A 23,666-nucleotide genomic window follows, 5' to 3' on the forward strand; every position below is an offset into this window, starting at 1 on the left:
TTTCCAAGTATAATCATTTTTAACTTACAAATTAAGTTATTAGTCAAGAACAATGTTAAAGAGGAAGCAGCCTCAACTTACAGTACCTTATCCTTTTTTATTATCCCCTTTTCACCATGTGACAATGAGACAAACCTTTTAACTCTGGTATCCCCATCTAGTCTAACTCAATATAAATGTATGCTGGCTGTAATATGTAGAGTAGGTGTGGCCAGCAAACTCAAAAAACAGGTAAAAAGGTGAAAATATATAATGAGCCAGAACCGCACTGAGTGATTGTTAACAGCATTAACAATAAAGGAAGAGTAAACAATTAATCAAAATGACGCTTCTTGATAAAAGGAAATACACGGCATACTGTATATCTAACTGCCTTTCACTGGTTGATTACATTTACCCAATTTTGAGGATAGAGACCCTTGAATGTGTGTTTTACTAATTTTAGGAATGCTTGATAGTGGTTGATGTAAAGTAATTGTAGGCTCAGGCTTTTAAATAAAGAAAATAATATCATTACATACCACTGTAGGTAAGCATACAAACATAACAACTTTCAGTTAAGTGGTGTTGATCATCAAAGTCTATTCATACATTGCACATGCTGAGTTATAAAATCACAATCAAAGACAAATAAACACATTCTGTTTGACAAAACATGTTTAATGACCTGCCTTTACTTTCCAAAACTAGAAACAGCACTTGGCACTGAAGTACTTTTTTTTTCTTTAGTGTACATTATGAGCATTAAATCTGGGAAGAGTTCCAAAAGGTTTTTGTTTGCAAAGCCTGTTGAGGTTATCAAACCTGAGAGCTATAGCAGTTTTTTTTCCATACGATCCCTCTTCCTGTTTCCCCAGGGTAGCAAAAGCAATGAAAGTCACACTGTATGAAACCCCCACCGGCTGGAAATTCTTTGGGAATCTGATGGATTCTGGGAGATGCTCGCTATGTGGAGAGGAAAGTTTTGGCGCTGGTAAGTAACGCTGTTTTGTGCACAATTATGGCACTTTGGCTATGGTCAGTGGTTTTGTCTAGTGGTTAGCAGAATTGACTATAATGCCTTGTTTTCATGTACCTGCCCCAAAGTGTTTGCGTTTTGTTTAAAATGAACCCGATCCAAATGGTGTAAAATATGGTTCTGAAACAGGGTTTCAAATGACAGTGCTGCCTTGTTTTACGTGACAGATGCCAAACTGATAATATGGCTACGGTGGCAACATAAGTGTTTTATATGTCAGTGCGACAATTACACTAGTGTGTTGTGTACAGTGCCATGCACAACATGAATGATAATGTGTCAAAGGTTTGCTTGGTGCATCAGCAGATGGCAGGCAGTATAACAAGTGCATATTATTTATTTCTTAGCAGACGCCCTTATCCAGGGCGACTTACAGTCGTAAACAAATACATTTCAACATTGGTTTATATTGGTGCACATCGGTTCCGAAGGAGTTGCTGGTGGAATGTATCCAGTTCATAAAGGAGTTTTTCACTGTTGAAAACATTTTTTCTACTGTAAATTGAAATATAATTATGTCAACTACTAAAGTAACAGATCCACTCTTGTCAAAGCCCCATGATTATTACTAATGTGATAATTATGCCAGAAATTGAGGTTTTTTAAAATCCATACTGTATATGCAAAGTGGAGCCCAGAGTCACTAAAGCCAGTGTTGTAGTGGTAAATATAAAAGTGGGTAAACGCTCCTGTTTATTGGAGTTGAACAGATAGATTGAACAGATAAACATGAACAGATACATTGTTACTGGCCCTCAGCCAACCAGAGCACCCCATACAGTTATTTTCCCTCTCAGGTGCTGTTCACGTGTGAACAGTCCCAGACCCGATGGTGCGCTTCACTTGAACAATTCTGAGCACATCCTTTCAGGGGCCCTGCAGGTCCAGTGTGCATAACAGAACAGTAACAGAATATAAACAACCAAACATAGAACACGCAGTCCAGTGGCCACGCCCCCCCTGCTCATGCGGCGCAGTTCTGACAGAGCTCTCAGTTATCAGTCTCGCGTGCAGCAATACAACACAGACGCTCACTGTTAAAGTATCTTGTCTTTAACCCAGGATTTGCATATCACAGGAAAGAACAAGTGAGTAAACTCTGTATCCCTTATATGAGAAGTGGATAAATGCTATATTGCCCAAATTAAAAGTGGGTAAACACCGTTTACCTGCGAATACCCTCAACTACACCGCTGACTAAAATGGTTTGAAGAGCAGTGGATGAGAAAAATAATATGCATGATTCCTTTTATTGGATCAAAAAGTTTGGGATTTAAAAACACGAGAAGCACAACAGTCTTGATGGTGTCTCTAAAGGCTGCTACCAACCAGACGCGATGCGGCAAGCGAAAATGTGCTGCGATGCGACAAAATGAATAGAACCTATACTTTTGATAAGTAGCTTTCACACCACAGGCGGCACTGGAGTGATGAGAAATAAATAGGATTGAATCGCTCGTCAATTAGGGCATTGAGCAATCAGAGAAGTCAATGCACGTGGTCCAGCAGGGTGAAGCAGTATCCAAAATGACGGAGGAAACAATAATACTTGCCATTGAGAAAATACCCAGAGCTTTATGACAAAGGTCATCACAACTATAAAGATACAGATTTGAAAGACAATATATGGGAGTCCATTTTGAAGGAACTGGATAAGCCTAGTATGCATGATTTATTGCCATATGTGTTGAAATACCGTCAGAGGAGACACTCATAATTTCCACATCATGTTGACGAATATGTACCAGTCTTAATCATAGTTTTAACAATTGCAATTTTTAACAGTTGTAAATCGCATGGCGTCTGGTGTGTGGCAGCCTTAAGTGCTGAGGTACTGATTGAAAATCAGGAAACAGTTTCACTTGTTTGAGAAATAGGAGGAAGAAATGCTGAACTAGTGAGTCAGGTATCTGAGTATAAGTATAACACAATGCATGTTATTATTATGAGGCCACAAGTTGAATGTAAGTTAGATACACATTGCCTTTCACACTGCTATACACCTGAAAACATCCTATAATACTACTATAAAGTGTGCAACAAGAATGCTATTGTAAACATAAGTTCATGTGGTGTTCACTTGATTTGTATGTCTGTACTGTACTTGTACCCCTTTTTCCATCCCTCTGTTATATTTATGTACACTTGTTTAAATGTTACACTTACCTTGCTTTGTAAAGCATTTCTCCTGTCTTAAGAGAGCTCCCTATTCTAAATAAAAGCCATTCTTCTGCTATAAAAGGATAAAAGCTTGAAGGAACGTCCCTTGAAAGGCTCCGCATCCCAGACTGCTTTCTTGGCAGGTGGTCAAGGAATGGGAATGGCGTAGCTTAGAAATTCTTCCATTTTTCTAGCAATGCTCAATTGGGAATAGCATGCTGTTGGTTTTATGGGAACTGTCATCTGTATGCCACACATAGCATTTAATATAAATACATTATATATTGTACCTTATTCCGAAAATTAAAAAAAAAAAATACTTAATATGAAAGGTAATAGCTGCAGTATAGTAGGGTGTCAGGCTCGAAAGTGATGAAAGCATGGAAAAAATAGGAAAACCACGACGACCAAATTGTGTGCAGAGTTCAGCATGGTATAGTGGAAAGCAGTTAAGGTCAAAACTGTAAGAATAAAATGCTACTATGGCAGGGCAGAATTCCACAAGCCTCTTGTTGCACCAAAAAAAATGCATGTTTGTGTTTAGGTGTGTGAGGAGCATAACAGTTGTCCGCAGGATCAGTAATGAACTGTGATATGACATGTCCTTGAAAGAATTAAAAGTTTTTTGAAATGGTCACATCCAGAACAATTTAACATCTTGCTGACTTGTATTCGTGTCAAAGCACTACAGTGCATCCTATTGACAATGTTATGGCAGGACTTTCAATTTTTTTCCTCATAGATACAACATCAGGAAAACAGTGACCAGAATCCTTAACCTTAATTTCCGCAGCTTTGATTTGACTTAAGAGGAACTGTGCTTTTACCATTACCCTGCATCTCTCATCGGGACTGGAGTAGCAAGTTCTCCATATCCTGAGGGCTGGAGTTCAGAGCAAGCGTTATAAAAAAAAAAAAAAAAAAAAAAAGAACCCCCCCCTCCTGTGTGAATATTACTTGTAATTAGCCAAATTAGTTAAAGGTGAAAAAACATGTGCTTTTGATTATGATTGGAAATGAGACTTGACAGCTCAGTGTGCAGAGATGTCAGAACTCACAGTCTCAGTCAAACACAAGATTTATTTTTTCTTAAATCAGAATTATTTAATTAAGTACAGCTCTTTCTGTCCTAAAATTAGATTGAAAGAGGTGCAATTATACGTGGCTGTTCTCTACACATGACAGTTTGGAAGCACTTGAAAGTGGAATGTAGAAACTGGAGCTTAATGGTGCTTTTACAATTATAATCTAGAAGACCATGAGTTCAGTTGCTGCTCTTTAGTTCTAATTGCCTGCCTTAGACATATCTATGGTAGGCTAGATAAGCCAAAGTGTCTCCAGCGCCATCTAGTGCACAGCAGTGTATTGCCAGCAAAACTAAAGGCAAACGTGTTTTAAAAGTGGCAGATCACTACACACTGATCTAGCCAATGCTACATTGCTACATTTATCTCTGCCAAGAAACTATACTTGAAGAGCAACTCTTGAGCTCCGGTCAAAGCACCTTACACAAACTTAATGAGAAATTGTAATTTGAACCACTCTGAATGATTGCAAACGTCATAAAAAGGTAAATTGGAGTCTTTATAAAATTGATGCTAGGAGAGAAATACCCACATGATCTACTCCCTAAACAGCAATAATTTGGATATGATGCTACTAAACATGAGATTTAATCCTCTATAAGCATCTCCCTACCTCACTTTCAAACCAATGTCCTAATCATAGGACATCTTTTCAGTGTTTTATTGCACTGTGTGGTGTTAATAATGAGGGTCAATGAATTACTCCTGGGTGAAAACACTAGTGGAATTAATTTGGTGTTTAGATCTCCTTCTGTTTAGATCCTTAATATTAACCTTATAACCTGTTGCTTCAATGGTTTCATTTTCCATATTGACCTTACAAGGTTGTATTTACAGGGTGTTTATTGCTTGTGGATTGGAACTGATGCATGCAGTAAGAGCTGAGGCTGTGCTTAACTCTCAGCTTGTCAAGTTGGCCTGTCCATGGGGGGTTCTAGATTCACATCAGTGTAACCACCCTTAGTCATGACATTACTAACCGTGTACTGTCATATGTCATTTTGAAAGGGACACTGACACTGAAAAAAGACTAGGATGTAAGGCAAAAAAAAAACCTCTGAGTTAAGTTCATTCCAAAAAAGGACCCTGCATCGATGTAGGAATCGTCAATGTTGAAATGTAGAACTGACATTTTTTATGTATTGTATAGTGGTTGCACAGCAGGGGATGTTTTTGCAACTGGTTTCTCTTAATGCCAAAACAAAATCGGACTCCATTATCACCACTGCAGAAAGCTGGTCTCTAAAAAAGAAATGAGTTTCAATAGGTTTTGTGGGAATGTGACTGTTTTCAAATATTTAGATTCAAAAAGAATACAATTATATGAGAACTTCCTTTGTTCAGCCGACTTGAGGCCCTCAAAATGCAGGGAGTATGACCTTTTGTGTTATTTACCATGTTATGCATCAATTTTGATCATGTTATGCATCAAATACTATTGATATTATATGGACATTGATGGTCTTATGGGCTCGAAATAATATAGTCGGCAAACTCACTGGCTGCTCTGAAATCAGCGTAATTAGGGTTTTAATGTTGAAAGGCTCCCTTTACAGTGGTATAAAAAACACCCATCAAAGGTTTCTGACTCTTGGTTTCTCATGTATTAAGGGTCAATTATGGGGCTTGTTCATGAGAAACAAGGCATCTGCTGTCCTGGCTGACTTTATCTTTTAAAATGGTCTGTCTCCACATGTTGGTAATAGTTGGTTTGTGGTTGTTTTTATAGTTCCCACAAACTTACACTGTACTAAATGCGCCGATTTAAATTCTCTCTACTCATAGTCATTTTCTTTGGTACACAGAATCTGTATTATGCTTTCTCTGTTCTAGGTTCGGATCACATCCGTGAGAAGGATGGACTCTGGGCAGTGCTGACCTGGCTGTCTATAATGGCTGCCCGGAAGCAGAGTGTGGAGGAGATTGTGAGGGACCACTGGGCAAGACTGGGACGCAACTACTACTGCAGGTAGTCATTTAAAAAAATATCCTTTCTGGGATTTTATACCCTTGGTGCGTGTTCTAGAAAAAGCACCACTTAATAATAGACCAGTAAATGAATCTTGTGCATGTCCATATGAATGCATTCCTATTTAGATTTCTTTTCAGTATAAAACATTGAAATTAGTTATCCTCATTGTAATCTCTATGTAAAGTTACTTAGTGCTAAAGGAGTTAATATGCTTTCTTATTTAATCATGTGCAGAGTTCAAATGAATAGCAATAATCTTAATATAACAAAAAAATACCCTTACAGAACATACATGAAAATATATAAGCCCTTTGAGTTCTACTGTATTAGCAGTATTTGTTTCTTACTCTGTCCTGTATCAGGTTTGATTATGAGGGGGTTGACCAGAAAGCTGCCTTTTTCATGATGAGGGACCTGGGAGCTGTGATCACTGACAAGGCGTTCACTCATCAGAAGTTCGCCGTGGGGAACAGTGTGTACAGTGTGGAGAAAACAGACAACTTTGAGTACACAGACCCTGTGGATGGCAGCGTGACCAAAAACCAGGTCAGATAGTCAAAGGCCTTTATTGAATTTTATCACAAGACTTTTACAGTAGCGTGATGGAGAATGTTAATACAGCATTCCAGTTTAATGACGCTGTGACAAGGAAATGACAGAGGTTGAGGCTCAGAGACAGTTTAAAGTTCAAAATAAAACTTTTTAATAAACAAAAATACAAAATAAACAGGCACAAGGGTCAAACAAAAAGGTTTTAAACAGAAAATACACACAAAACAAAACTTACAAATAAAGCTTCCAGGCTGGGTGTTGCCTTCACTGGTTTCAAAAACAGCACACTCAGACAAACACAATTGCTTCTTCTCCTCTAGAACTCTCTCTCCCCAACTGGGAGGCTGAGGCCTCCTTTTATGCCAGGTGGCTGAGTAATAATTGAATAATTAATTGGTGGATTGCTCCCACCTGAAGCAATCAACCTGGGCAGGGAGGAGAATTTAACTCCTTCCCTGCCAGTATTTCTAAGGGCAGAGCCCCGCTCTGCCACACACCTCCCTCCACGTACAAAGTATGGAGGCCGCAATCGGCCAAACTACCCCCCCCCCCCCCCCTTTGAACCCAAGCCCTCCCCCCAAGAGTCCCCTTATGTCCCTTGGGTGGGCTATTTCAACGGGCAGTGGTGGGCGGGGTTGATGTCGGCTCCCCCAAGCTTTCTTCAACAGCAGGGGGCCCCGAACCTTCCAAGAACATGAACGCTGGCAGGGAACCTGGACCCTCCAGCAGGAGCAGCGATGGTGGCACCTCTAGTGGCGGAAGCAGGAACGGCGGCCCGACTCCCTCTGGTGGCGGAGGCGGGGACGGCGGCCCGGCTCCCTCTGGTGGCGGAGGCGGGGACGGCGGCCCGGCTCCCTCTGGTGGCGGAGGCGGGGACGGCGGCCCGGCTCCCTCTGGTGGCGGAGGCGGGGACGGCGACGCTTGTCCATCCGGCGGCGCTGGACCCTCTGGACCCCCTGGCGACGCGGCACCCCCTGGCCCCTCTGGCGACGCTGGACCCTCTGGACCCCCTGGCGGCGCGGGACCCTCTGGCCCCTCTGGCGCTCGGGACGGTGATGGCGGACCAGCATCCCCAGGAGAAAGCACACCGAGAGCCTCTCCAGACAATGCGGGCAGGCAGGCAACCCCAGGCGACGCGGACAGGCAGGCAACCCCAGGCGACGCGGACAGGCAGGCAACCCCCGGCGACGCGGACAGGCAGGCAACCCCCGGCGACGCGGACAGGCAGGCAACCCCCGGCGATGGAGGGAGAGACAGCTCCGGCTGTTCCCCCTCTGCTGGCGGTGGAGGGAGAGACAGCTCCGGCTGTTCCCCCTCTGCTGGCGGTGGAGGGAGAGACAGCTCCGGCTGTTCCCCCTCTGCTGGCGGTGGAAACAGCCTGTATTCTTCCCCTGCAGGTCCCTTCAGCCCTAGGCCTGTGGGCTTCCCCTTCTCGGGCCGTGGACGCACCGACTCCTCCCGCTCGGGCTGTGGACGCACCGACTCCTCCCGCTCTTTACGTGGACGCCCCGACTCCTCCCGCTCGGGCCGTGGACGCACCGACTCCTCCCGCTCGGGCCGTGGACGCACCGACTCCTCCCGCTCGGGCTCCTCCTCCTCGGGCTGTGGACGTTCGGGCTCCTCCCTCTCGGGCTGTGGACGTTCGGGCTCCTCCCTCTCGGGCTGTGGACGTTCGGGCTCCTCCCTCTCGGGCTGTGGAAGTTCGGGCTCCTCCCTCTCGGGCTGTGGACGTTCGGGCTCCTCCCTCGGGTTGTGGACGGCAGCGGCTCCCCCCTCTCTGGGCGACGGCAGCGGCTCCCCCCTCTCTGGGCGACGGCAGCGGCTCCCCCCTCTCTGGGCGACGGCAGCGGCTCCCCCCTCTCTGGGCGACGGCAGCGGCTCCCCCCTCTCTGGGCGACGGCAGCGGCCCCCCTTCTGGCTCTCGGGACGGCGGCTCCTCCCCTTCTGGCTCTCGGGACGGCGGCTCCTCCCCTTCTGGCTCTCGGGACGGCGGCTCCTCCCCTTCTGGCTCTCGGGACGGCGGCTCCTCCCTCTCTGGCTCTCGGGACGGCGGCTCACCCCTCTCTGGCTCTCGGGACGGCGGCTCACCCCTCTCTGGCTCTCGGGACGACGGCTCACCCCTCTCTGGCTCTCGGGACGACGGCTCACCCCTCTCGGGACGACGGCTCACCCCTCTCTGGCTCTCGGGAAGACAGCTCCACCTTCTTTGTTTGAATGACTGGGGCCTCTCCCATATCTACTGCCAAGTAGTTAATGACCATGAGGGCAAGCTCTGCGAAGGACGCCGGGTGATGCTGTTCCTCCCACTTTTCCCACCTCCCCCCATCTCAACACCACAGCGTGTTGATAACTATGGGGAGGTCGTGGAAGAGGTCCGCCTCAGGGTGCATCAACCAGTCCCATATTTCCCGGGATGGTGGTGAAGGTGGTGGCACTGGAGGTAGTGGGGTGGCCCCTGATGCCCGGGGTGAAAACTGCACCTCTTCCTGGGCCTGATTGTAGGGGCATCCTGCCCAGTTGTGGCCGTCCTCCTCACAACGGCCACACCAGTCTGCTGGTGGCACTTCTGGGCAGGACCTCCAGCGGTGGTCCACCTTCCCGCACCAGGAACACCAGGGGAAGAGGCTGGCCGGGTCCTCCAGTGGTGGCTGTTGTTGCAGCAGCTTACATTTCTTTGGCTGCTGCATCTCCTGCCTTTGCCGCTGTCTGCTCTTCTTCCCCATTTTTTTTTTTTCCAGAAAAAAAAACTCCTCAAAATTCAAAAAACAAAAAAAAAATACTGCCCTGAGCCTCCAGGTAGCGTTGTCCCACTTCTGAGCACCAAATGTGACAAGGAAATGACCGAGGTTGAGGCTCAGAGACAGTTTAACGTTCAAAATAAAACTTTTTAATAAACAAAAATACAAAATAAACAGGCACAAGGGCCAAACAAAAAGGTTTTAAACAGAAAATACACACAAAACAAAACTTATAAATAAAGCTTCCAGGCTGGGCGTTGCCTTCACTGGTTTCAAAAACTTACAAAAACAGCATACTCAGACAAACACAATTGCTTCTTCTCCTCTAGAACTCTCTCTCCCCCAACTGGGAGGCTGAGGCCTTCTTTTATGCCAGGTGGCTGAGTAATAATTGAATAATTAATTGGTGGATTGCTCCCACCTGAAGCAATCAACCTGGGCAGGGAGGAGAATTTAACTCCTTCCCTGCCAGTATTTTCTGACGCATTTACATTTTTTTCTGAGAATTACAGCTACCTCTGGTTTCATCTTGTTTTTCTGAATAAGAGTGAGCAAGAATTTGATTAAAAAAATTATAACGAAGTGTGTTAATTACTAGTTACCTCTTTCAATAATAATAAAAAAAATTCACAGAAAAAATAAACCATCCATATTACCACCTGTGGTATTTTTTAGTGAATACTAAATCGAGTCAAGCAGCTTAAAAAAAAAAAAAGCACAGTCCCTTTTCCTTGCTGGGCACCAGGGGATAAGGCTGACATATTTCCTTTTTTTTTTTTTTTTTGGCAAAGCAAAAAATGAAATGAAAATTAAAAAAAAAAAAAAAGAACATTATCTAACTATTAGGAAATAAACAAAAGGCATATTAAAGAGCTGTCATGCATTAGTGGCGCCCTCTATACCCACTAGTGATAACTCCCAACTTCTCTCCGGTGCTACACACCGAATTAAACTGTCTCACGTACAGCTTACATATGTCTAAATTATTAAACTTCAAATATTTTAGTCAAATCATGTATTGAGATGAAAATGTAGCTTTGTTCTCCGGAAGCACTTTTGTCTGATGTTTTCTCAACTATGCCACAGTGTTCTGAAATTCTAGACAGTAGGGATTGTGTCAGCTGTGGTACCTTCTCCAGTGTCTGTCTGGAGGGGCAGCAGCTGTCCATAGGTCTTGGAGCTGAATCTCATGAGTGGTTGGCAAAAGGATTGCGGAAATATGCCTCAGAAGTTCTTTTGAACATTGACTCACATGCTTCCAAAACAAGTAGCTGACGTGGTTACCTTTTAGTTACTGTTATTATGTTTCATACGATCTCCTCTCTAGAGCAGGGTTTGGATTTAGAATTGACAAATCACATTTAGCCTAATGCGAGAATGTTCTAGGGGTGTGTTTTTTCTCTCAGGCTCAGATTGTGACCATGACAACTACCAAGCTTAACTTTATTTATACTTCCTTGGTGATGCTTCCACGGTAAATTCAGACTGTACTTTTAACCTGAAGCCACATTGACACCTATTGCTGGCAATGTACATTTGATAAAGGGGTTATACTGAACTGTATGTATCCGTGCCTTCTTTGCGCCTGGTTTTAGTCAGTGCAATTCAATAAACTTTTTTGGATCTGATAAATCTACAGCAAGTGATTTTTACTCTCATTAGACATTTGGAAACAATTTTATTAAGCTCCAATGAAGCAAAAGTGACCATGTAATTATTAGAAACAAGAGCCAAAACAGCAAAGAAATGGCTAGATGTTTTTTCTCTATTTTCCCACCCCTTGATTGCAATGGCTAGTATAAACTAGTATTAGCAGCGTTATGAATGTACAGTGTATTTATGTATGAATGAATGGATGTACATTGTATTAGTTTTCAGAAGAAGAAGAAGAAGAAGAAGAAGAAGAAGAAGAAGTTGTTACTTTGGTGTGAAAAAATGCATAAAACTGTGCTTTGAGTTAAGGTTCACTTTGGTGTCAGGGTTATGTCAGGGTCCACTCAGGGTTTGGTCTACGTCTTCTCCATTAGAATGTGTAGGTAAATGGATAGAATCCCCACCAATAAGGTGTGGATCTTATTCTTACAATTGTGCAACCTCTTCTAATCAATGGCAAATGGAGCAGGACCTGGAATCAGAGACAGAGGTCACTGTTGTACCTTTATTTATTGCTGTGAATGAAGTAGAGTGCCAGGGTTATGGAATGGCAGTTTTAATTCCCCTTACTGTACAGGTATATCCGAGATTTGGGCCAGAATTATGAGATTTAAAATTGCATCTCTGGGTGTTTAAACACTCAGCAATGAATAGGTATTGAAAAACCTACCTTAGACATTTATTTAAAACAAATATTTTGTTAAGCAAGAAGCATTTTAAGTCACATTCCTATTTTCGCTTTTAAAGTGAGGTACTATGCAGTACCAGTTCAGGAATAAATAATATGTTCAAAGAATGCATAATATGGGTCAATATGGTCATCTTAATTATTTTCCACTTTGTAAAACTATAATCTGTTTAAATACAAAGGCAATGACAAACAAAAATATAATGCCTCAGTGTTCAGTGTTGTTGCCAGAATACTACTGAACAGAAATTAATTTACAATTTCAAGAAATGACTCTTGCTGAATGTCTTGAACCCTTGGCAGTGCCATGTTCTTTGAACCACTCTACTTTCTCTTCCTACAGGGGCTGCGCATCATTTTTACAGACGGATCAAGAATTATTTTCAGACTGAGTTTAACAGGCTGTGTTGGCGCCACCATCAGAATCTATGCAGAAAGCTATGAGCGTGACCCTGAAAAACTCAATAGAGAGACTCAGGTATTATACTGCATTGTGTGGTCACTGGAATTGTGTGCTGTCTTCTCAATGTGTGGACTGAAGAATTCTACAAATTGTTACTGCCTAAAATTATACAGTACATGTACCATTTTTTTCTTCAATATTTATATTCATTTTTCATATTTATTATTTATGTTATAGATTTTAATTGCCAGTTTTTGTTCTCTGGAATTAAATTTGACATGACCTGCTCATATATTATGTGGTAGTGATTGGAAGAAAAGGACTCGTTTGAGTAAGCAGATAAAAAAAGTTATATTTCAGCATTTTGAATCTCCTGATTTATTTAGCATTTTACATTTTAACTAGGATGGCACTATCCATAATAAAAAAAAAATCCCAGCCTTACTCTTCCTTTATAAAAGTTTACCAATCAAGCATAGTGAAAGCATATTACCTTATTTAAAATCTGGAGTTGGCCTGACCCTTTTTTGCTACTCTACCCTTCGGACAAATCCAACCTTTTCTCATCAAAACACAGACCCCAGATACGCCACCAGGTTAGCGTGACCCCACTCACAGTGTTTCAGCGGGTCACAAGTAAAGAATGAATTGAGAGGTGTTGCATTAAATAATAAATCCCCTGCAACATGTTACAAAAATAAACTCAACATTTCTCACAAATAAACACCGAAAACCAGGAGTGCTACCTACTCGTAAGCAATGCTCTTCACTATAGAAACAATTATACATATTTCCATGCTCACCTGTTTGTGGAAAATTAAAAAATATATATGTTAAAACTTGATAGCTCAAGAACTTTTAGCTTTTCAGAAAGCGAAAGTCTTTTAGTAACATGAAGCAAGGGTAGATTATCTAAAGAGAACTAATGAGTTGTGATTTTTTTATTTTTATTTTATATATATGCAGTATCGAACATGGAAATCAACTAAATAGATTTCAATCCTTGGTTTAAGAACACGTTTAAAAGGATTAGTGTGCTCATCAGGTATATATACCAACATTGGTAGTCTGTAGCCTTTTTAGTCATTTGCAGACTTCTTCTACACACAACAAGACATGTTCTAAAAGACTTTTATGGTAGGTTTAAAATATAGTTTTATTGTTACCTGCTTCAGCAAATCTTTCATACACTCTGGTGGAATAATAAAGAGTAATAAACATACAAATGTAACAATAAGAAACATGATTCATTTTAAGAAAATCTAATGGGACCCAGTATAAACTGTGTAAACACGTTACTGCATGTCAGTTTATGAACTTCAACTTTATTTCAACTTGAGCAATGACCTTTGATAACTTCCTCTGGGTCTGCACATTGCTGCGTAGTTATCAGGTAATTTCTCAGTCTTAGCTTAACAGTTTGTAATATTCCATGCAGTAACCTATGTTTAACCTCTGCTGCATTCTAACACCCTGAACAAAAAGATAATAAAATGGTGGAAATAATGAAGGGGGAAGTTACCTCTGGATCTTGTTTGAACCCTGATTGTTCCAGAATGAACTTCATATTTTATAGTACAATACCTTCCGATTTTAGCACTGTGTACTGTTTAATGTGCCTGTAAAATAATTCAACTTCATAGATTTGATAAGCTTAGTGCATTCATGTTCTGGTTTTCTTCAGCTAGCTCAAAGTTCAAGTATATTGAACCTTGTACTTTTAGATTTCTATATATCAATACGGATATCCTACTTTCCAAAAAATGAGGATTTAAAAAAATCCCTTAATTTGAATATCCCTAAATTAAATAAATCAGAGAAACAACTGTTGTTCATTTTTAGTATTTTAAGCATTTTTAAGGCAGCTTGAATAAGGCACACTCTCACTATAAAAAGGATAGTGGGGCTGTGGTATGTTTTTTCTTATCTATGCGTACGTGTCTACTAAGGTGTATATATCTACTAAATTGACTAATTGCGAGGACATGGATAAAAAAAATAACCAATAACAGGTTGGCAGGGGGCTATTCAGAGGTGTTTGTAAAATTGAAATTAAAATAACTAAGGTTTTACTGTTCAGGAATTGTGTCTCAAGCTCAGTTTGTTTGATGCTTTTCTTTTGAAGCAGAACTTAACCAATCTGTTTATTTCATTTAGGCTGTGCTGGGCCCTCTAATAGGAATCGCACTGAAAATTTCTGAGATCCATGAGCGAACAGGCCGCAAAGGACCTACTGTCATTACCTGATCCCACCACTGAACACTCAACAGGGGCCAAAAAGAGAAGTACTTCCATGAGGTTGCAGTTGCCAAAAATTAGTCACTATTTGTGCCTTGCATCTTTCTTTAAAATACTAAAACAAAAAAAACAACATTAAAGGGTTATGTAAAGGGAGTTTTAAAGACAATCTAAAAGGGTGTTTAATCAGCATTTCCTGTATTGTTTTGTTGTTGTTGCTGTTTTTTTGTGTGTTTTTTTTTTTTTTTTTTTTTTAAATGCTGCAGTAGGGTCTATTTAAAAGCAACAGCAGAGCTGAATACTGCTGCTCTAAAATCTATAAACCTGTTTTCTAAACCACTTTTTATTTGTTATTGCCTTATGTTTATATGGTGGTCAATAAATCATCCATAAAACCCCCAGCAGCACTGATATAGAGTTAAGGCAACATTATTGAGCTTCACCTCTGATTAGATTAAAATAGACCCAAATATCTTTTTAGAAATGTAAATACAAGTTGGTTGACCAACACGCATACAGATCAACACGCTCATTATATGAATTAACTTGACAACGGTATTACATCATTTACAGGACTGTTGTACCTTTCCTGCAGAAAACGTTTAGCAATGTGTTACTTTTGGATAGTATAGTTCATTTTCAGGTCACAGTGTAATAAAAATGTACTTAGTAACAGACACGATGCTGGTATTCAGAACTGCTATTTCAAGTGACTGGATCCAGATAGAACACAATGAATTTCGAAAATGGCATGAGCATGATTAATGCTTCTTACCAATGAAAAATATATTTTTCACATACTGTAGATCAAAAAGGGGTAGAGGGTGCCCCTGTGAGAGACTATTTTAAGAGAAAGTGAAGATTAATTAGTATTCCACTTGCAAGGCTTTTATCATTTTGACTGGCACAGTTTACTTCAAGATTCAATTTAAATTATGGTGCCGCTATCCTTATAGAGACTTTTAAAAAGTATCAGCAAACTGCCATGATAACTTTGGGTTTTTTTTGTTATTTTTTAAGCAGTGTTAGTGTTAAATAATTGCTCACAAGTCATCATAGATTTTGTAATTTGGTGTTTTTTTAAAGCTGACGTAATGATGGTGATGCCATGATTCAAATGTAATCTCAGGGTTAGTTGCTATGCAGTAATGCAAATGCATTAAAGTTTTGCATTTGCACTGATCTTCAGCCATGGGGGCACTTGTACTCTGTCACAGGGCTAATATATGAAACCAGAGGAGACGCTGCATTTTTACATAATCCCATGTGCCAGTTTGTGTGGTTTTAACATTTTTTTTTTTTATATGTATTGAATTTATATTAATAAAGCTTTCGTTTCGTTATGCCTGTGTGTTTATGTGGCCTTCTACCTTTGATTTTGTGTTATCTGTTTAATACTTGCAAAGCAGCAACTAGCAAACATTAACCATCTGCTGTTAGTAATGAAGCATTGAAACATAATAGAGGCTTTTTGAAGTTTAGGGGAACACAGTCTTATTCAGGGAGGGTCTGAAAGAGTACTGCAGTAATTGTTAATATTTTTTTGTATTCCTTGGGGGAAGAAAATACTACATGCATGAGATTTTTGCAAATGTTGATTTTTTGTTTCTATTTTTAATGTTTTTAATGTATGTCGTCCTGCTACTGTAAAAGTGTCATTCATCTGTTTGTGATCTTAGCTAAATAAAGTACTATATCTTAACTTCTGTTAGTTTGTTGTGCACATTACATTATCCTACATAATGGCTAACCAGGGAATCAGAAGACCTTATAGATTGTTCAATTAAACTGATCTTAACCCTGGTGGATCTAAATCCACTCTTTAGATGATTAAAATATGACCCTTTAAGAACCAAGGTTAAAACATTTAGGGGTAAGTCAATGTATCCAACAGCAACGTATTTAAACACTGACACTGAATCATTAATAAAGATTCCATAGTTACGAAAAGCAAACATCCAACAGTTTTTTCTGTCTGTAAAAATCTTTAAAATATGTTAAAGATTCAAATTATTTCTTTATTTGTATCCATCTCAGTTAGATCAATTGAATATGCCCATTGATATCTATTCGAAAATATGATATACTGGTAGTTCAGATTGCCAGGTTAAAACAGAACTTGTTCGATTTTATCATTATACCATGTAGTGGTTTGACAATAAATGTGCTGTCTTTTGTGTAAAATAGAAGAGCTGCAGATACGATGGGCAGGACAGAGCTGACTAGAAAATGATACAGAGATAATAGGAGTCGCTAGGTCGGTGCCTCCACACCCAATATTGCCCAAATAACTTTATTTTCACAACCTTGCAGTGCCACCCTAGCTACCCTACTGATAGTGCTATGGCAGGTGTTTTCATAGCCAGACCCTGTATTTTGCTTGAGCAACGTGTTTTCTCTTGCAGGAATCCCTGATTTCAAAACTGCAATGTCATTGTTTTTCAGATTCATTTTATGACTGCATTTTCGTTCAGAGATTAAGACATGTGCAATAATAACAATTTCCATTATAAAACATGTACATTCCAGGTGATTGCATGAAGTTATTGAATGTGTGTAATATTCCACAACATAAACCAGCAATGTATGTACTTACAGGGGGGAAAAACCCATGTATACGAGTATTGTTTGAATTGAATTCCCCACATGGCTCCAGAGACCTGGAGGTTCAGTGGGCTCCTCCAATCCCACGACCAAGCCAGCTTCCTTTTTCACCTAGGAACTCGAAAGCGGATGTCAGCGAGCTACCCACCTCTGGAGGACAAAGGCCAGCCCTGCATGAGGTCCGCCTTTGAGCTCACTGGACGCCTGGCCAGTAGGGTTTGCTGTGGCGCGATGAGGAGAAACAGTTCCTGACGGTTTTGCCTCTCTTCTTATATGCATTATTCTATAGAAATATAAAGCTACAAATCGCCATGTACCAATATAAAAATGTACATTATTGTGAAAAGTGTTGCAAGGAAGTGTCAAAGTACAATGTTTAATACATTTTTTATTAGGCAAATCTTTATTTTATTTACAATGTAACACTACCTGCATTTTCTTTGTACACAGTGCAAACATGTCCTTGTTATATTCTTATTTACAGTCAGCATTCACACATTGTAAACAATGTATTATTTGATAAAGTGTACATTGATAACAGTAAAGGAGGGTGCATCTCTGCACATGTTCATTACCATTGTTGCTATAAATTTGTTTTTCCTATTTACAAGAAATCCTCCAATATATTATTCTATACTGTAATAGAGTAGTATCTTCCATTTGCAGAAATTTACTCAGATCTAATCACAACAGTGTCATTGTAATTATTTCATGGATTGTCTAAACAAATATTCTATTATCTCCTCTCAAGCAGTGCAGTTCATTAAACAAGACCATTTGACTTATCTTCTCCCAAAGACCCTTTTATTAACAACCCTGATATTATGAATGTTGGGTGCATTGTAAATACATCAAAGCATTGTAAATCACACAAGTAGAAGTACAGTCCTGTTTCTGTTTATTTAGCAACACTGAAACATGTTATGGTTCCAGTTATCTGCCTATTTCCATAACTATATAGTCCAACAACACTTCTGAAGTTGAAAGTGCAGGACATAGGTTGCAAATCTTTGTACATTTTGGTCTTGACAAATGTTAAAACGAGATGACCAGAATAAGGCACTCACAAAGGGTTAAACCAGCATTGGTCATTTAGGTTGACTGTAAAGCCATGACACAAATTTTGCAATATATTATCCAACTAGATTTGACATCACAGCTGTTTGCAACATTTTATAGTTTACTAAACAGCTAATATTTTACAATCTGACTGTATAGCCACCTCTAAGGTTATATAAACCACCTTCCTTATGCAACAGAAGAAACTGTAAACTGTGGTTTGAACCGAGGTAAACCCACACAGAATGTCCACCTCATGCAACAGCTTGCACCATCTCTCTCAGCACAACCAGCGTGTTATCATTGCTGATATGACATGCATATCAACAGCATAAATGTGACAGCATGTGTACTGGCTGGGAAAATAACCACCCAAGTTGTAAAATAGTCTGCCATTAACTTATTTTGAAAGTTCTTTGTCAGAACCATTTAATCCCATTCAGATTGGGTTTCCCTTGGTTTTACGCTCTCTTCGGTATAATGATCACACAGCGTATTGGATCGTAGCATAGACTCTTTATAGGATGGAGGTTGCTCTTCACTGACGTCTTCCTGGATGTCTGAACTATTCTCTGTGTACAGTGGTGGAGGAATGTTGCATCTCTGTTCCTCGTCAATAACCACACATTCTACAAGATACTCAGGGTTGCGTCCAACAGATTCTTCATATGAAGGGGGATAGAAGTCTGGTCTGAAAAGAAATAGCATAAAAACATTCATTTGATCGTAGCACAGCATTTAAATGAGAACTGCAGGACTTACTCTTGTGGTGTTTACACCACCATTTGCTTTAATTTAACAATCATTTTCATTGATATGCTGTCTTTTTTAAATACATTTGTAATAATTTACATTATAATGTAAATGATATTCATAATTTAGTTATGCTGCCGGTATTGACTAATTTTGATCATTTTTGCTGTTTTGGATTTACAACATGAAACATATGATTAATTGATCAACAATACAATTAATTTCCACAGCACAGTACTTTAGGAAGTGATTTTTTCACATCTGCACCATTTCTCTGAGAAGACAATGGTGAACCTTTTTATGCTATTGAAGGCACAATAAATTTCCTTGCATTCCTTACCTGAAAATGTTCACAATAAACATTGCAGTGCTTTCTGTCTTTACATGTAACACTATGAATGATGGTTTTATGTGATCTTTTTTTAGGAAAGAGTAGTTTACATTTCATTGGCAGACATTTTTTATTTTTTATTTTTTTAACTCAGGAGAGACAAAGACGAGCACTCGCGCCCTCCGAAATGAGTGCCGCCAACCGTCTGATTTTTTCGCTCTGCAAGCCCACCGTGCAGCCATATCCAGAACTTACAGCGTCTGAGGTCCACGCAGTTCTGAATTGCATACAGACCATCTTGCAGGCACCTAGCCAGCCACAGGGGTCGCTGGTGTGCGGTGAGCCAAGGGCTCCCCAGCCGACCTAACCCCTACCCCACCCATGCAGTGCTTGACCAATTGTGCACTGCTCCCTGGGAACTCCCATCCACGGTTGGCAGTGGCACAGCTTGGATTCGAATCGGCAATCTTCAAGCTATAGGGCGCATCCTGCACTCTGTGTGGCGTGCCTTTACCGGATGCGCCACTCAGGAGCCCCATTGGCAGACATTTTTTTATATTGTACTAGTCAATGACAAGCCTTCATTGTTGAATATTAAACACTAAAATCTAGTAGCTAATACTTCAAAATAAGTCATGCAGCTGGAGTGCGCTTTCATCATGGGCTACTGGTGGTGGGGCCTGACCAAGAAAGGTCCACATGTCTCTAATTGCACTGGCCAGGGCTACAAAAAGAAACTATATGTAAGTCAGTGGACCAGTCACGGCTCCAGTTAAGGAAGTGATTGCCCCTTATGAGATAATAAGACCTTTATCCAAGAAACTGGATGTGTTCAATGTCTCAAGACACACTCCACTGTTAGTGTGATTAGACAATCATCAGACCTTCTCCATCTTATCAAGCAGCTATGTGATGTGGTAGACAGGAAGTTGCACTGCATGTTCCACCAGGCAGAGAACTGGTGAAATAAACCTGGATCACAATGCGACAGGAGGCAGTCGTTGCAAATGCCACACTAGGGACATTCCCTCATGAACACTGAATGCGGTATACCTCATATTTCATACCTCTATACATTGTTAATTTGCAGCTTATTGACACTGAGCTACATTCCACTGAATATACCTGGTTTTGCCTATTAATTCATGCATCTAGTTTGGTGCCTGCATACATTACTTACCTGTCCACAGTGTTGATGTGCACCTCAGATCGTCTGGGAAGTAGCAAATTCTGTAGGAAGCTTTTCTGTCTCATTCCATGACAGACGCTCCAGGAAATCCCAGCCAGCAAGACAAGTAACCCGCATGCAATTAAAATATAGGCGAAGATGAGTTTTATTTTATAGTTGGCAATATTTGTTATGGATGCAAGGAAAGCTCCTAAGCATATAACTGCAAAGGCAATCATTGGCAAAGCGATGCGGAAAAGCACCCAGAGTTTCTTATTGATCTGCATGTTTATCTGTTCAGCAGGAATCTGTTTGACTACGGACTATCATAGCGGAGCTAGAAGGGTATTTATGGTCTACGGGGAGGTGGCCTTTATCATGCAAGATGACGCAAGTAGATCCATACAAAATGTTACAAATAGCAAAACTACTAATCTGAAGGTGATGGTATCAGTAGCATTACTGGAAGGTGTGACAAGATAAGGTTTGAGAAAAACAAGGTTTACTCTACCAGGTCCATTGCAAAGGTTTACTTTTGTGTAACAGTCACCTGCTCCAAACCTTAACAGACAGTCTATTTTAATTTTTTTCAACACAGGCCAGTGACAGAGATCCCTTGTCTGAGAGGTCTGAAGCAATCACAGCTGTTCAGTCCATTTGGCGACAAGTTCATTCAGGTTTTATTAGCAGATACATTTCCTAAACACCTGATTGTTATAAAACAGTATAATTCGGAACGTGATAGAATAGGTGAGTTTTCTAGTTATAGGTAGCTTTAAAAATGGCCACAGATAGAATTTAAAGGAATTTGCTTGTTCATAATATTAGAGGTTATCCACAGTCTTCACGCAATCGGATACATGCACATGCAAGATAATAATCTACTTGTGTATTGCTTGATAACAATCTCAATGGGTAGATTTACCACTGTTTAACCCTCATAAGTATCTTGTGTTCCAATGCTAGCAGGATTGCAGTTATTTCAATAGATTTCAGCTGCAAGCAAAGATAACAGGAACTAAACAAGGAACACACCAATAACACTGGCTGATAAACTAATTGTTCTCTTACACAGTTTAATTTCAGGTGACAAACAGTCTTCCGAGTCGATATAATCAGAGAGGATATAATTCCGCTGAATCTGACGAACCTGAATCTGTCAATGGTAGGCAGCTACATTGCTATGCTTTCAATAGGAACATTTGTTTTTATTTTATTGGAATAAATGATCATGTAGTGCTCCTTTTAACTCTATACCTGTACTGAATACAAGATGTAATGGAGTAAAGGCCATAGTCTAACTTTAATTCAAACAGTAGGACAGTGGTTTTCACACTTTCGGGGCTAGACTTCCTTTGAATTTAGTTTTCCACCTCCTCCAACCTCAGTTCAATCAGCTGTAAAATGTGCTGGCGAATCCTTTTATTCTTTGGGAAAATACTTTACATTGAGTATGCAAGTTTACCCTATACCTACATTACAGAGAGAGTTTGAAATGGTAAACTGGGTAGTGGCACAGCTTTAAAATATATATAAACCAATTTCTGAACTTCAAAATACATTTTGAAATGATCTATTGAATCAGTTTAAAAACTCTACAATTGTTTTATTCCACTCTGAAAATGTGCTTTTATCTTTGCACTGAGATGGGGTCACATGGGTTCCTTGTGCTATAAACCAAACTGCACTGTCCCGTCCTGCATTCAACACATAAGCTCTGTATTATTATCAAAATATCTCTGGTGAAAGTGCATGGAACAGGAGCAATTAAGTGCAGTGTAGTTAGATTATAGATTCAATCATAAAAGAAACAATATAACATATTGTCGTGTGGAAACTGGGTTGTTGGTTAGTTATTATTATGAACGTACGTGTACACTCTGGTATTTCCCCAAAATGTTCAAGTTACATGCTGGCACTCAAAGTTTAATTGGTCCAGACAGTCAATATGACATTATTTCTTAACGGTTGTATAAAATAGAGTAATTCAATTCATACATTTTAAATTTGATGAAAGATATGCAAGGATCTCATAACTCCACTGTTGTAACCCATCAGCCTTGACAGCACTCTAATGGACCCTAATGGACAGCTTTGACTCGGATGAAAGTTTCACCTTTCCTTTGATCATATCATTGAAGAATGTGTAGTCCAACTCACGTTGAAAATCAATCGGATTTGTCTTTATTTCCAACATAAAAGTCTATCTAACAGCAAAGGGGAGCAGGTGGGCTTGTGCTTCAAAGCTATATTCTCTGAAATTCTAAAAGCAACCAGAATTTTCAGAATTGTCCATATTTAAACTGCAGGGGGTGGCATTTTTGAAGAAAAGTTGGCAAACATTATTAATAACGTGGATGGGCTGAATTCAAATATGGTGTTACCAAGCTGTATTTTTAATTTTATATCTTCTAAAAAAAAAAAAAAAAAAAAAAATGGTCACAATTGTAACATTGTAATGTTTACTTTTCTCAAAAATAAAAAAGGTATTTGTTTTCTTAAAATGAAGTAGAATTAACCATTTCTTCCCACCTATGTGCACCTGCAATACTTGCAAATGGTAATGGTGAAAAGTTGAGCAGAAAATATCAAATAGCTTACTATTTGCTTTAAAATGTTTAATTGCCATAGTAATTATGAAAACAGGGCATGTGTTCGTCATGGAAGGTATTCGGTAGATAAGGAGCTATCCTGTCTCATTAATTGGGTAGCAGAATGCTTTCTTAATTTTTATTATTCAATGTTATCAAAACAGATTGAGGCATTTCAGAGTAAAGAAATCTATTGCAAAGTTGATGTATTATTATGAACCATCTTAGGCAGGCTGTTGCAATTCAAGGTACAGCACTCACTACAAAACATACATATCTCATGGCTTTGAATCCCAAACCCTTGTGTATTCAGTTCATCAGTGGTTCCCAACCCTGGTCCTGGGGACCACCTGTGTCTGCTGGTTTACACTCCAACTGAGCTCTCAATTACTCTATAACATTTTATAGTAACTCTGTTACTGTTTAAGAGCTGAAAACAATTAAAAAGATAGAATTAAGCAAATTATCAGTGCAGTACATGACCTCAATTCTAACCATTGACATATTTTTTTAGCTGGTAATCAGTCATGAAATATTACTTCAGTGCCTTCACAAGGGTGTCTAACTAAAGTTCCTGGAGGACCGCAGTGTCTTCTGGCTTTCATTCCACCCGAGCTCTCAGTTACTTAATTGATCTAATTACTTGATTAATT

At 40.0% G+C, this 23,666-nt stretch overlaps 2 protein-coding genes across 2 annotated transcripts in view; one reads left to right on the forward strand and one right to left on the reverse strand.

Moving 5' to 3' along the window:
- The window catches only part of LOC117409520 (phosphoglucomutase-like protein 5), a 43,708-nt gene extending 27,499 nt beyond the window's left edge, over positions 1 to 16,209 (forward strand). The window contains exons 7-11 of the mRNA XM_034915722.2: positions 858 to 973; positions 6,097 to 6,232; positions 6,598 to 6,781; positions 12,210 to 12,344; positions 14,427 to 16,209. Of these exons, the coding sequence (XP_034771613.1) occupies positions 858 to 973; positions 6,097 to 6,232; positions 6,598 to 6,781; positions 12,210 to 12,344; positions 14,427 to 14,516 (661 nt within the window). The 3' untranslated portion in view covers positions 14,517 to 16,209. The remainder of the gene's footprint in view (positions 1 to 857; positions 974 to 6,096; positions 6,233 to 6,597; positions 6,782 to 12,209; positions 12,345 to 14,426) is intronic.
- A 1,278-nt stretch (positions 16,210 to 17,487) lies between these two features.
- Positions 17,488 to 20,758, reverse strand: LOC131698843 (transmembrane protein 252-like). Its single transcript, XM_058993295.1, has 2 exons — positions 20,435 to 20,758; positions 17,488 to 18,861 (listed from the first exon to the last, which is right to left on the reverse strand). The coding sequence occupies exons 1-2, from the start codon at positions 20,707 to 20,709 to the stop codon at positions 18,600 to 18,602; spliced, it is 537 nt and encodes a 178-aa protein (XP_058849278.1). The 5' UTR covers positions 20,710 to 20,758; the 3' UTR covers positions 17,488 to 18,599.
- Between the last annotated feature and the right edge of the window lie 2,908 nt (positions 20,759 to 23,666).

Source organism: Acipenser ruthenus, chromosome 2 (assembly GCF_902713425.1).
Source record: "Acipenser ruthenus chromosome 2, fAciRut3.2 maternal haplotype, whole genome shotgun sequence".
Classification (NCBI taxonomy): Eukaryota; Metazoa; Chordata; class Actinopteri; order Acipenseriformes; family Acipenseridae; genus Acipenser; species Acipenser ruthenus.

Bases quoted from the DNA above. Each gene is read 5' to 3' on its own strand.
- LOC131698843 (XM_058993295.1), bottom strand. From the start codon at position 20,709: ATGCAGATCAATAAGAAACTCTGGGTGCTTTTCCGCATCGCTTTGCCA. The intron at 18,862-20,434 runs GTAAGTAATGTA...ATTTCTTTTCAG, and splicing joins CACATCAACACTGTGGACAG to ACCAGACTTCTATCCCCCTT.